This window comes from Larus michahellis, chromosome 8, assembly GCF_964199755.1.
Source record: "Larus michahellis chromosome 8, bLarMic1.1, whole genome shotgun sequence".
In the NCBI taxonomy this organism is placed as follows: domain Eukaryota; kingdom Metazoa; phylum Chordata; class Aves; order Charadriiformes; family Laridae; genus Larus; species Larus michahellis.
In genome coordinates this window covers 18,861,990-18,874,749 of record NC_133903.1, presented here as the reverse complement: position 1 = coordinate 18,874,749, position 12,760 = coordinate 18,861,990, and the positions used below count along the sequence as shown (strand labels likewise).

General features: G+C 42.2%; 1 protein-coding gene across 4 annotated transcripts in view; it reads left to right on the top strand.

The window, feature by feature from the left end:
• Nucleotides 1–11,194, top strand: part of CRAMP1 (cramped chromatin regulator homolog 1) — a 48,468-nt gene extending 37,274 nt beyond the window's left edge. For all 4 annotated transcript variants that reach the window (XM_074597269.1, XM_074597270.1, XM_074597268.1 and 1 more), the window contains exons 14-21: nt 1,064–1,145; nt 1,887–1,991; nt 2,997–3,175; nt 3,754–3,834; nt 5,226–5,460; nt 5,755–5,919; nt 6,559–6,704; nt 8,543–11,194. In XM_074597269.1, coding sequence (XP_074453370.1) covers nt 1,064–1,145; nt 1,887–1,991; nt 2,997–3,175; nt 3,754–3,834; nt 5,226–5,460; nt 5,755–5,919; nt 6,559–6,704; nt 8,543–8,707 — 1,158 coding nt within the window. In that variant the 3' untranslated portion in view covers nt 8,708–11,194. The remainder of the gene's footprint in view (nt 1–1,063; nt 1,146–1,886; nt 1,992–2,996; nt 3,176–3,753; nt 3,835–5,225; nt 5,461–5,754; nt 5,920–6,558; nt 6,705–8,542) is intronic.
• The last annotated feature ends 1,566 nt before the right edge of the window (nt 11,195–12,760 follow it).

Here is a 12,760-nt window from a genome sequence, read left to right as displayed (position 1 = left end):
TATTCCCTATATGAGGAATGTCAATAGCAGTAGTAGTGCAGTGCATGAGGTAGTTTTGGAAAAAAATGAAAAAGCTCCTCATCTGACAGCGCGTTCTGCTGTTTGGGCCTGCTGGTACTGATGCACAAGCTGTGCGTTCATGTGGTATCCTGGTCTGTCAGTGCCATTGCAATAGCATCTCCCTTTAGATATTTTTTCCTGCGTCCCACTTACTAATGGCTGTTAAACAGGGGGAGTGTAAACTTCTGTAGTGAAATAAAACATAACACTGTTTGAAAGAAAGATGATTTCTGGAAAAAAAGAAATGGGACTTGTCAAGAGATGCGTGGAAGAGGTAGCCTGTTGTCATGGAACTTTGGTGACGGGCAGGCGTTAACTTCCCTTAGACTACTCTGATAACGCAGCAAAAGGGCACGGGCCACTGTGAAACCACAGGCTTGTCCTAGGGACTTGTGGCATGTGGAGAACATAGAAGAAACTTAAAACCAAAATAATGGAAACTTGTTTGGGGAGACGAGTTTGCAAGTGTCAGTATACCCTTGTGTCTCTCCTGCTCTGTATAAGAGTAGGAGACCTAGAAATGACATACATGCTGGTTTTTGGTACTGCGATATTCTGGTCTATGCAATTCCATTTGTTTTAAGAGCTCCCAAGTACATACAGCTGCCTCGTTAGTTCTCACTTGTTTCATTGTAGTGGAAGATCAGTTTGCACACAGACTAGATCCCGTCCTTAAAATCACTGCTGTAATTCTGTGGGACAACTGAAAATTACTGTGAACATAATCAGAAGGAATATAGTTCTAATTGTCATTTCTCTGAGAATTGTCCATGTGGAAATTTTCTCTTACAGTAGTTACAGAGAAAACACAGGATTCCTGTTTGTAGCTTCTTTCTCAAGGTTACACAGACCTTATTCCTGTGTCTGTTGCATTATAATCATGCCATGGAAATGCTTTTCTTATTCTGGAAGGTATCATGAACTTCTGTGCCTTAGAAGATGAGCTTTACCCTCTGTTCTGTGTTTAAATATGTTTTGGTTTGTTGTTGTTTGCCTCATGTAGAGAACACTTCTGCCCAGGCCGTCTGGAAATCCGTCCCAGCATGTCTGTTCCTTTTCCATCTTATCCAACTCATCCATTACAGGTGAGTCTGCATATCTCCTGTCACTTTTATGCAGCCATGAGATGGACTGGAAAGTGTCCCTTAAAACTGCATAAAGGAATAATTTCTAAAAAGGGGAAAATATCCTTTCAAAACCACAGTGTCATTTACCAGTTGCTTGAGTCGCTTCCTGCAGGATGATGGGATTGTTCTCCTGCATCATCGTTAAGCAAGTCATGATTATGATAGAAATTTTTTTCTTCCATTTCCCAGTATGGAAAGCAGGGAAGTGTAAGGAGTTCTCTACAAGGAGACAAAATTTTGGAATAAATTACTTGGATAAGAAACTTTTTTTCTGTAATTTGTCTAGATTTTATAACGGACGTTTTGTAGTACCTGCAATACTGTCTAAATTTCATAGAGTAAATCAATATACTGCTCATTTGTCCTTTTCTGCTGGTACACCCTTGAGTACAATGAGTAGTGCAGGTGATCCCCCATCTTGTCTTGCATCTCAATATCAGCAGGAGACCTTAACGGTTATCTTGATTGACAATAATGAAGGCAGCTTCAATAATCCAGCAACCCTTGCTGTTGTGGTTTTGTGCTAAGGTACCGGTTAGCTTGCATTACTACTTCAGGCCTGTTTCATCGTCTCCATTACTTGCACTTCCAGAGCTCACTACTGCTTGGAATTTGCTTGCTTCCATTGAATGGTGGTTTGCTCTGCTTTAAAAATGCTAGATTTAATTTGCTTGAGAGGTATTTCATCCTTCACCCTAGGGAGAGGTTCTTTTCGGCCAATCCAGTCCTCGCTGACTAAAGCTGCTGTTTCTCGTCCAATCGTGCCCAAAGTTCTTCCAACACAGGCTACCAACCATCTGTCCAGTAAGTCATTTCTTAACCGGGATGAATCGCGGTCTGTTGTGATCTGTATGATGTTACATTATTGGGTTCCGTTTCCTAGGTAAAATCGTTAGTGCCTTTGGAAGTTAAAGAAAACAGCTGTGTTAGTGATATCTTACTTTCCGTGGTTTTATGTGACAGCAGAAAGGGAGCAGTCAGTGGTGGGACAGTCTGAACTAGGTTCCCTCACGGTGTGGGACCTGCGGGCAAAGCAAGGGGTTAGAATTTGTAACCAAAGTTGAGCACTTCCGTGGTGTTTCTTTGCAAGACCACTTTGGAAAGGGGTTGTGATGTATTTCAAAGAAACTTGCGAACAGTTTATCCGCTGATGTGGGATTTTGAATTCAACAAGAAGAAAAAACAGGCCGGTGTACCCCAAGCAAATGCCGTCTTGCAACAAAAGAGTGGTCCCAAAATTGGAATGATTAATGAGGTAAAAACAATGACTGCCTCTATGTTTTACCTGGAGGATTCTCTACGGTGGGAAGACGTTCAGATGTTTTAAGTGGATTTCAAAAGATCTGTGTAACGTTAACCCTACAGGAACATAGGGTTTTTTTATATTGAGTCCAAATGGCTGCTGGAGGCAAGATAACAAAATAAGGCGATGTTATTCTTATAGCTCTTCTAGTAAATCAAAGGAAATTTCTAGAAATTGCGTAACCAAATACTTAAAAATTTTCAGGGCAAAAAAAGAAAAAAAATGTAGAAGGAAAGGGCGGGGGGGAGAACTGTCGTGTTTCTCTAAACTGATAACATGTTGGAACAGGGCAGTAAAAGTAAAAATTTTAGCTGAAAGAAATGTTATACTTTGTGAGGAGGAACAACTGAGATACCTGACTAGATAATTACCATTTTTGCTTTTTGCATGTGTTAAGTTTTGACTCTGGGCAATTTTTAAAGCATCTTTTTAGATGAGTCACAACAAAACAACTGCCTGAAGGAAAGGCTGGTAACGTGGTTTTTTGCTTTTTTGTTTCACAAAAGGTGCTATCGACTTGGCAGCTAAAAGTGCCGGTATTATCCCTGGTAGCCCTGTGCCTGTCCTGGATGCAGATGGTTTGTCAGGCGTCTCCCCATTGTCACCAGATGGAGTGACCGCGGTGGTAACAGGGCAGGAGTCAACAGTGGCGCATCAGAATGGAGGCTCCATCACCGCTGTAGAGGTCAGAGTCTATTGAGAGTGCTTTTTAAAGTAGTTAAGGGTCTTGTTCTTTTATTGCTTAAAAAAAAAAAAAAAAAAAGCTGTATTATTAATGACTCTTCAATGAGCTTTCTCCTGGAGCTGCTGTTAGGCACTTGGATCACAGCAAACCTAATCTGTGTTGTATAGTGTGTATTTCGGGGTTGAGGGGTCAATTCATCACACCGGACAGATTTCCATCCTAGGATAGCTTTCAGCTGCGGGACTCTTGAATTTGGCCATTCAGAAATCTGCGCTTGAAAAACAAACAGTAGCGTTTCAATAGATGGTAATTCAGGAGGGAATCTGGGGCAAAACGTGGACTTTTGGGTATGTGTTTGGCATGGAAACTGTGGTTTCTCCCTGCCATTTCTTTCACTGAGATCCAGATAGGTGTTAGTCCGTGTCATTTTCCTAGGGAGCTGATGGATGATTTTGAAAGGCAGGCTGTGTAGAAAGAGCATAAACAGTGATGGGCGCTTGTCTCTTACCTCCCCAAGCTGTATTTGCAGCAGTTGGTGCAAGCCTTGGTCACTCACAAGATTTGTGTTGTGCTTCTAGGGCTCGGGCCCTGGCTGCCGGGTTCCGTTCATCAGCCTACCAACGCGGCACGAGCAGGAGGCGGTCCCTGATGGTTTCCAGGTAGAGTATGTGTTGAAAGAACAGCTGTATGAAACGGGCAATGTTTTGAAAACGCCACTGGTATTACTAGTGAAAACCCCTTGTTCCCAGATAATTGGGAACCCTTGGTTCTGTCTTGTGGGAATTGAAATCTCTAGCATCTGAAGAAACGTAAAGAAAGGAATTTAGGAAAGCTGCTTAAATTTGTGTGGGTGCCATTCTCTAAAAAAAAAAAAGCAAAGTGAAGCTGACAGTCTCAGACCTCTGAAGGACAAACTGGTTTTATGTATTTCTTGATACGGTGGAGGAGTTTATAATTGTTCTGCTGTAGCCTCTGTGTGTGTTTTAGACATCACAAAGAACAATCCTGGCAGTTGGCAGTCCCGCTGCTTGTATGTCGCTGAAGGAGAGTGTTAAGACTAAAAGCGTGGTTGTAATGCCAGCATCCTCTTTAGAGAATCACTTTTCTTTGGGCTGGATCCAATAAGATGTAGATACTTAAAAAGTAACCATGGCAGTACCTAAGTTGTAAGAGCGTTGTCATCCTGTCCCCAGCTTCCGTCTCCAGTGAGGTCCAGGACCTTGTGTTAGATACTTAAGCCTTCAGAATACAGGCTTTTGGGTTTTTTCAGTGGAAGCACTTTCCACCCTTCCTGTGCCAGGTACGCGTGAAAAAGGTCAAATGAATTTGATTGGAGAGCATAAAGGAGAGGAAGATTTATTTTTTTTTTTATTGCTATTGTTATTATTTTTTATAGCACAGATGTTAGGACATGAGCCTACTAGGCGTTTGTGTGGCAACGGGGCTTTATTTTCTGCTTCTTGCTCTCAGGACAGCTTTGTATGTACTACGTCAGGAAAAAATCACAGCCAGTTCTATGAGGAGGTACTAATAACAAGACTCCTTAAAAAGAATTGAGCTTTGGGAAGTCTGTCTGTAAGGAGGAGTGAGTTAGCAGTTTAAAATACTTACATACTCTTCAAGCAGCTCTAGGGTTTTTTGCCTATACAAAGGCAAATTAATACTTAATTCTTAAGAGCTATCTTGTAGATCCATCAAAATCGTGTTAATTTTGTTATTATGCTTGTTTCTGTTATGCAGGCTGTATTAAATATTCTTTGGAATGTTACAGACCCATATTTTTTTGGATGGTTTGGCAGGATATGGGCTGAAGCATGTTTGTTTATACTTACAGATGTTTTTCATTAAAATAATACGAGTTTATTGTATGCATTTTATAGATATACATTTTATATATTTTTATAAATAAAGGAAATGTTATTATATATAATTATATAAATTGTATAAGTCTGATTCTAATCCGATGTTTAGGAGCTAAGCTGTAGCTTTTCAGACAGGCTTCCAAGTCCATCATAAATTCATGAATGATTAACTCTGTTTCTTGTAACAGGGCACATCAGTCCTTTCTCTGCCAGAACTGTCCAAGACTCCCCTCCAAAATGGGCTTTCCACCCCTCCACTTCCCTCATCAGAGGCTTCCAGCACCCGGCTCTCTCCTCCCAATGTTTCTGCTCTCTTGGATATTTCTCTGCCTGGACCACCTGAAGACGTGCTTTCTCAAGGAGAACCTGCCACGCAAATCAGTGATTCCATCATTGAAATAGCCATCAGCTCTGGTCAATACAGTAAGTCTGAGCTTGGCTAACGTCTTCCTGTTAACTTTAAAGAAAATAACCCTCCTGTCATCTTATATGTCAGCAGAAGCTTTTCCAGGAAGCAGTTCTTGGTTATGTTTTTTTTTAATATCTGTTGGAAATAAAATGATGTGCCCAGCCTTTATTTTCTAGTATATATAGGTAAAGGGTTTATTGTTGGGTTTTGGTTTGTTGGGTTTTTTCTCTTTCTAAACATAAATTGGTGCAGTGTCCTATAACTTTACCGCGTTGACTGAATCAGTAATTCCTGGCATTGGCTTACAGGTGAAGGTGTTTCTCTCTCTCCTGCAAAGCTGAATGGCAGTGACAGCTCCAAAAGTCTTCCGTCCCCATCCAGTAGTCCTCAACAGAACTGGATTGCCTCTCCCAGCCACGATCCCCAGTGGTACCCCAATGACTCCACAGACTCGTCTCTCAGCAGCTTGTTTTGTAAGTGCCCATATGCAGACAACTGCAATAAAAAAGCTCTTTCCTTTATTAAAAAAGAAAAAAAGAAAGCTGTTTATTAGAAGTGAGTCCTTTGGAAAATCATAAACCCAGTAGGACGTTTGTAGAATTCTTCCATTACTTCTTGCTTCCATTTCAACAATGTTGCCTTAAATGCATTTTCTTTCTCTTTACAAGTCTGTTCCTGAAAAGATCCTGTTGCTAGATTGGGGCCCATACCTTGGGACAAATAATTCCTTGGCATTTCTTTGTAGTCTGTGTGGAGCCTGACTCATCAGTTAGCTTGAGACATTTTGGCTGCTCTGCCAAAATGAAAAGATGCCCTTGGCTCTGCTGTTGGAAAAAGGCTTTGTTCTGTGCTTGGTGAGCGTAATCTCAAAGACATGAGATCACTGGCTTTGTTTGGGGATTGGTGTTTTTTTAATTAATATTTAATTGGGCCAGTGTAATGAGTCTCTGTACTCTCAGCAGTGTGCTGATGGTGTTTATGCTGGTAACACATAATTTTTGAGAGAGGAAATAGCTATCTGTCCTCCATTTTCCATTCCTTCGTCCTTCTCTTTATCCTCCCAGTTGTGAACACTCAGTGCAGTGACTTACTGATGTGCCTGTTCTTTATAGCAAGTTTCATCTCCCCCGAGAAGGGACGAAAAATGTTGCCAACTCCTGTTGGGACTGCCAGTGGCACCTCCTTACTGGGACCCAGCCTTCTGGATGGAAACTCGCGAGACTCTTTTGTGTCACGCTCTCTGGCAGATGTAGCAGAGGTATGTCATCAAATTACGTTCGGCTCTTTGCTTCTTTTAAATGCAGCGTTAATGTGTATTGTCCATCATACCTTCCTGAGATACTCAAGGCAAAGACGCTTTGACATCTTCCCTTGAGCTTAGTAAAACAGGGTTACGCTTTTAACGGAAAGATACAAAATGACTTGAGGGTATACGAGGCCAGAGCTGGTGCGAGAAGCTGTTCCGAGCGCCTTCGGCCTGGGTTCTTTTTGCTGGGGGAGGTCATGTTTACCATGTTGGACATAACTTTGTTTTGACAGAGAGAGTTGTAATCCTTCTGTTTCTTGTGTCCTGCTTTGTAGAGCGGGAATTGAAAATACTAAAGATGAGAGAAAGGTTAATACTGATGCAGCTTTGGTACAGTCGGAGGACTGGTAGAAAAAATAAACAGGTCCAGAAGGAAGAAGCAGGAAGAGGCTAATCCTAAGTTACCTGAGAGAATGGTGGAAGGTCCCATGCTGCTGAGTAATTTTCTTTGTTGGCAGAATTATCCTTCTATTTTGAAATCTTTTGAAGGGGTAGAGTGAAGGCCAGCAGTGATTAAGGGTTTGATACGCTTCAGGACAGAGCTCCTTTTCAAAGGGACAGAGACAGCCTGGAGGAATGAGCTGCCAGGAACATTACGGAATTCAGCAAGGACAAATGCAAAGTCCCACCCCCCGGGAAGGAATAACCCCAACGGCAGTGTGGGCTGGAGACTGGCTCTGTAAGAAATAGCTCTGCTGAGGAGTACCTGGGCACCTTGATAGACAGCAAGCTGAACAGGAGCCAGGATGTTCTGTGGCAGCTAAGACAACCAACAGTGTCATGGGCTGTTTCAACAGGACCATAGCCAGTAGATGGACAAAGTGATGATTATCCTACTCTACTCAACAGCTGTGAGACCACATCTAGAATATATGAGCACCCAATACAGGAAAGACATAGATAAACTCGAGCAAGTTCAGCAGAGGGCCGCCAAAACGGTGAGGAGGCTGAAGCACTGTCTGTGAGGAAAGGCTAATGGTACTGGGCTTGTTCAACCTGGAGAAGGCTTCAGGGCGGGAGGAACTGCCTGCCAGCACTTCCAGGGAGGTCATCAAGAAGATGTAGCCAGGCCCTTCACAAAGTGGTGGTGCATGGTGCTTCTTCAGGGGAAGCAAGTATCATGAAAAATGGCTTGAACGATGGGAGAATTTTGAAAGGCCTTTTATTAAGTGTCCTGTGGAATCAAGTTTTACTTACAAATGCGGTTACTAAGTTAGAGGTAATACCTATAGAGTTTTTGTACAGCGCATCTACTGTACAAAGGTACAAACTACTCATTCACCTTAATGCTGGACGAAGGATAGGCAGCTAAGGTCCATTAAGACTATAGGTTTGGGTTGTTTTTTGGTTGGTTTTTTTTTGTTTTTGTTTTTTTTAGAAGCTTCCATGTAGCCATGGATAAGAGCTATTCTCTAACTCGGATAAAGTGAAATTCAAGTGTATATTTCATATGAGGGGGAGGATGGGAATGAAGATCAGGGAGCCGAACTCTTCTCAAGACAAGAGGCAGCGGGAACAAATTGAAACGCGTGAAATTCCACCTGAACTTTTTTAGTGTGAGGATGATCAAACACGGAAACAGGTTGCCCAGAGATACTGTGGAATCTCCATTCATGGAGATAGTTCAGCGCCTGACCAGGCAAGGTCCAGGGCAACCTGTTCTAGCTGACCCTACTTGAGCAGGATGGTTGGATAAAATGATCTCAAGATGTCCCTTCCAGCCTAAACAACTCTGTGATTCTGTGAAATTTCCACTGACATGTAGCTCTTTTCTCTCATGTCTCTTCTAGGTGGTGGATTCCCAGCTGGCTTGCATGATGAATGAGAACAGCATAGATTACATATCACGTTTTAATGACCTTGCCCAGGAACTATCAATACCTGAGCCAACCCGCAGGGAAATTCTGTTTGACGGAGGAGGTGGTGGTCCCCCAATCGGGGATCTCTCACAGTGAGTGTGTGAGACCAGCAGGCTGGTGTAGACTGTTCAGCTAACGTTGGAGCTTGCAGCGTTGGGTCATGGCAAGGGCAGGCTGTAGAGAAGCAGCTTGAGGCTCGGTTGTCCCTGTCTTGTGCGCTTCTTTCTAAAAGAGAAGCGTCGTCTTCAAAAGTCTGAAGAAGTACTTGCAAGTCCTGGAATGTGCAATATACTGGGAACAACAAAACGTGGAATAGTATTATAGGAAATGGTGGCCCTGCATCGGTGAGATAAGATGGCAGGTTTATGGGACAGTCCTGGACTTGTACTTTGGAATGGCCTAAGCAAGAAGCTCAAGCAGGGAAGGGTATTGCCAGAAGCTCCCCTACGTGAATTATTTTTTGCGTAGTAATCAAAATGACATGATTTGGGATCCACATTGAAGTTGTGGAGGATAAAGGGTGGGGGTGGGTATGGGAACCATTTTGCATCTTGACATGTCCTGGTTGGCACTCTTTTTAATCAGTCAGTCCAACTGAAGTTTCTTGCACTCTCTTCAAAGGCGCTGCGACTCTACGATGCTTCATTTTTACAGAGCATTCTCTTTCTTTGGCTATGTTTTGTTGTTTGACCATTCCAGCAGGGGCACGCACCTGGCTTTCTTGTTTTGTAGGGGAGCTCTGATTCACCCTGCTCCCAGATTGCATGGATCCTTGGGGAGTTTCCTCTATTCTTAAACCACATCGCACGTCACAATCATCATCATCCTGACTGTACCCACATTCTCTACCTTTGAGATTCTTCACCACATTGCACAGTTCATCCCGTGAGTGGGAGAGCGCTTTCTTGCTTTCCTTGAAGAACGGTTGCTTTTTAAGTCAGGAAACACTTCTAAAGAGCTTACTGGAATCACTATGAAAGCTTTGTCATAATTAGTCTTGGCTTTGCTGGAAACCTGTATATATTGCCATCTTTTTTCACAAAAACTGAGGGTTTACCTGGGGAGAGGAAATAGGAAAGAACATTTTAACGTGTAGAAACAAATAATATGTTAACGCTAAAGTTGTTGAGATCTGTTTTGTGTCCTGAAGAGGAGAGGTGTCAAGTCCTAGCTTATTCCTTTAGTCCTTCCTTATTTCCTCCTTGTTCCGTGAATTCCAGGTGCTCTGTAGTACCTCAGGGCATCATTTTTCATTATAGTCACTCCCAGGCACTAGTGGATCTGGTACTCCGTCTACTAAATCCCTATGCATTTAGTGTTAGTGTTTTAATATTTGAAAGGCCCAGATCCTGATACCAGCAGGTTCAAAGGAATATAAAGTTACTTTCTCTGCAGCTGGTTGTCCATCGATTCTACCTTTATAACTCAGGAGACTTTTGCTATTTCCCTTCCTGCCGGTCATGAGAGAGAATACCTTTATTGTGTCCCTTTTTTAAGCACTTGTCTGCTTCTCCAGTAAAAGGATGTCCCTTGGCTGTTTTAAGTAGCTCTGAACTTGTCCGAGGGGCTAGTCCTGTATAAACCTCAACTTTATATTATTAATAAATAAACAAAACTTCTCCATCTCTTAGGCTATTATCAGGGGTTCATTTTCCCAACTTGCACTATTCTTGGTGGATGTAGTTCTACCTGCCTTTAGCTACTTTTACGAGGCATTTGACTGGGAGTTTCTTCTTGTAACCTTGCTCGCGATGCACTGATTAGACTTGCCGTTTTCCCAGTCACTTTACCCTGCTTTATGTAGATTTTTTTTTTTAACCGCTGTATAGTTCTATGCTTTCTATCATTAAGAGAAAAAGTAACAGGTTTTCTGATGTACCTTTTGTGTGGCCCGGAGCAACCTTCCCGATTCACTCAAAAAGCAGTGAGATTTGGGTGACATTCCAAGACCCCACGTGTCAGGTTGCTGCATTCTCCTCTTTGACATAGGAACCATACAGATGTGTAAAACCAGCATTAGTGCAGTTGGACGTTCCCAACAGGGAGGCAAACCTGTATTATTCGCAAGAAAAAAGAATCATGAGTGGAAGAATGGAGAATTTCATACCCGTGGGCTAACTTCCTCTTCCGTCTGCATGCCATGTGGGATATTAAGTCCTTCTGTCGTTATTTCTCTTTCATTGTTCTTACAGAGCCTTATTTGAAAATTCCGATGCAATTATCAGGAAATCATGCAAACCTAGAATATAAAAAGTTGAAGGCTGCCAGAACAATGAATGCTGAGGAGCGTACCGTTCTGAGCATTCACCTTTGGTATTGAGAGGATACCCATTAATCTCAAGAGTCACTCCCTCTAAAACTTTTTCAGTTCTACTTCGAGTTGAGCTGTGTTTTGGTTCAGTCTTTCCCAGATTGTTTCCTCTTGGTTTTGGCTTCTTATGTTAGTAATGCTGATGATCCTATATGCTGTACCTCCAAAAATCCTTTGGACTTGCAGGACAAAAGTTGAGGGCTCCTACTCTAGCTGTGGATTACAGGACCCGCAGGAGGAGATGTGATGCATTCGAATCAACTACTGTATTTAAAAAAAAAAAAAAAAAATCTGAACTCTCATTCTTAAACTTCTGAATATTGAAAGACCAGCCTGATGGTCTCCAATGTATTTAGGTAGCTTGACAAACATTTCGCCGTCTTTACCCTACTAACTCTACTAATGGAGTGGATGTGACGCTGGTTTTGACTCCTGGGCTGCCTAGAAGAAGTGCCAGTGTTGCTGCACTCCATCGCGATCCATGAAGACTTTCTGCCGTCTGATACGGGGAGCTGTTGAGCTGCCCTTCCTCAGCCCATTCAGTTGCCATAAAGGAATAACAGAATTGCAGAATGAGGTCCGTGTAGTGGCTGTGTTTAGCGATGCCATGAGATGAGAAAGCTTTAATATCCTGAACCTTTGCAAGTAGACTTGGACCACTGAGTAATAACAGAGTGGAAATGACCCAGGTCAGTTCAGCACTCAGAATTATATGGTTAGAAATGTGTTTGGCATCAGCCTTTTATAAGTTGTCATTATGAAACAGAATTTGATTTCAGAAATGTAGTGCTTTGCAAACTGCGGTTTAATAATAAAGCCCTTTCAGGACAAGTAAGTCTTATCAGGGAAAAACTTGAAAATAACTTGGATCATTGTGGTAGTCTTGAGCTGACGCAGGCTTTGTTGTCCTTATTATGTGAAAGGTCCCTTAAACACACCTGTGATTCCACCAGCTCTAGATTTTAGGTGGATGTGCTTTACAATACTAATCATTATCAGTTTGTGCCTAAGACTGCTAAGCGAAAAATTGGGGGGGGGTGTAGGTGGGGTGTGTATATACACACACACATATATATATACACACATCCGTGTATGTATGCTTACGTGTGTGCATATATATATATTTTTATTTTTTGTAAAACGCGAACTTTTTCAAATTTTAATTATTTCGGCTTCCCCAACAGAAGTAGTGTCAGCCTGCCGTCAGCAAACATTCAAGCAAGTGACACCGAAACGCACGCAGGGTTGTTTTTGAGGCAAAGACCACTTTGTTGGTGTAACAGCTTCTCGGGGCACTGTGAGGTGGGTGGAGAGGACAAATGGACACTAACAACCTCCAGTTACAGTATTAATCGCTCTAGGCTTTCCACGTGTTGGTTTAGTGACTGCATATAGGAAGGAAGCTCTGAGTAGTTCAAGATGAATGGCAGAAAATTCCGTGTTTGTTGTCATCGCAGCCCGGGTGAAAAACAGTACCGCGTCCTCGGAATTAGATCTGCCTGTGTGTGCATGCGTGCGCTAACTGGGTTTTCTGCTGGGTGTTGCATCCTGATCACCCACGTGGTTCATTTTATCCTTTATCACTAAATCTACTAAGCATAGGAATACTAATTGTTTTTAATATGGCATTGTTAAGCCTTTTCTTGACACCCCTCTTCATATTCCTAAATTGAATTAAATAGCTTGGATCAAATTAGTCTATAAAGACATCTCATTTACTGACTCTGCAGATCCCAGAGTGGAAATTGAGTTGCATTGGTTTTTACACTCAGACTTCGGATGCATTTATAAGGAAAGTACTGCACTTTTTTTTAACCTTTTCAAACCTTTGAATCTCT